At 53.0% G+C, this 1035-nt stretch overlaps 1 protein-coding gene across 1 annotated transcript; it reads right to left on the bottom strand.

Moving 5' to 3' along the window:
* Positions 1–147: 147 nt before the first annotated feature.
* Positions 148–806, bottom strand: ETH_00041245 (uncharacterized protein; the record flags this gene model as incomplete). Its single annotated transcript, XM_013379731.1, has 2 exons — positions 148–165; positions 696–806. 2 exons carry the CDS (start codon positions 804–806, stop codon positions 148–150), a joined length of 129 nt encoding a protein of 42 aa, XP_013235185.1.
* Positions 807–1035: the final 229 nt, after the last annotated feature.

A 1035-nucleotide genomic window follows, 5' to 3' on the forward strand; every position in this document is an offset into this window, starting at 1 on the left:
GCTCTGCCGCTCCCGCTGCTGCTGCTGCTGCTGCAGTTGCTGCTGCTGCTTTGGGCCTTCTGTCCAGTGCTGCTGCTGCTGCTGCCTGCAGCAGCTGCGCCACTTCAGGTTCCACAAGGTCCAAAACACTTTCGCCCCGCGCGGTTTTTAGTTCCAAGTCGGCCCCTGCACGCAAACCCTAAACCCTAAACCCTAAACCCTAAACCCTAAACCCCAATTGCTGCGAGGGCGTCGGGGCTTCACCGCGGCCGCCGAGGGTTTAGGGTTTAGGCCGAGGGTTTGGAGGCTAGGCTTGGGGCTCGAGCCGCGGACACCTAGGGCGTAGGCCTTAGGGTTTAGGGTTTAGGGTTTAGGGTTTAGGGTTTAGGGTTTACCGTATTCAATGAGAGTCAAAGCCGTTTGGTAGTGTTTAGATTTGCAGGCCAAAAAAAGGGGAGAGCGCCCCCCCCTGGCGAGGGCGTTTGCTGCAGCGCCTTTGCGCAGCAGCTGCAGCAAAACCCTAAACCCCAAACCCTAAACCCTAAACCCTAAACCCTAAGCCCTGGGGGCTGAGGCCTGCCGCGCGGGGAAGCAGCAGCACAGATTAAAGGGTTTAGGGTTTAGCGGCTAGGGTTTAGAGCCGGAGAAACGCGGGGCGCTGGCCTCTGCAGCCAACCCGAGGGTTTAGGGTTTAGGGTTTAGGGTTTAGGCTTTACGGCCTCAGCGACTTCTTTGTGTCCCTTTTGAGCAGCAAAATGAAGAGCTGTCATGCCCCCCATGGCGGGGGCTTTGCTGCTGCTCTTGTGCTGCAGCAGCAGCAGCACCATTTGTCGATTTCCTAAAAACAAATTAAATAAATTCAATCAATTAAATTAATTAAATTAATTAAATTAATTAAAATAATTAAAATCAAAGATAATTAACTAAATGCAGTTTAAAAGTATATAATTCAATGTTAAACAGACGGGAGAGACTGCTTGGCTTGATCTGCAGCCGCAGCAGCAGCAGCAGCAGCAGAAGCAGACGCGGCGGCAGCAGCAGCAACAGCAGCAGGAG

This window comes from Eimeria tenella, genomic scaffold (assembly GCF_000499545.2).
Source record: "Eimeria tenella Houghton genomic scaffold, Eth_scaff3865, whole genome shotgun sequence".
Taxonomy (NCBI): Eukaryota; Apicomplexa; class Conoidasida; order Eucoccidiorida; family Eimeriidae; genus Eimeria; species Eimeria tenella.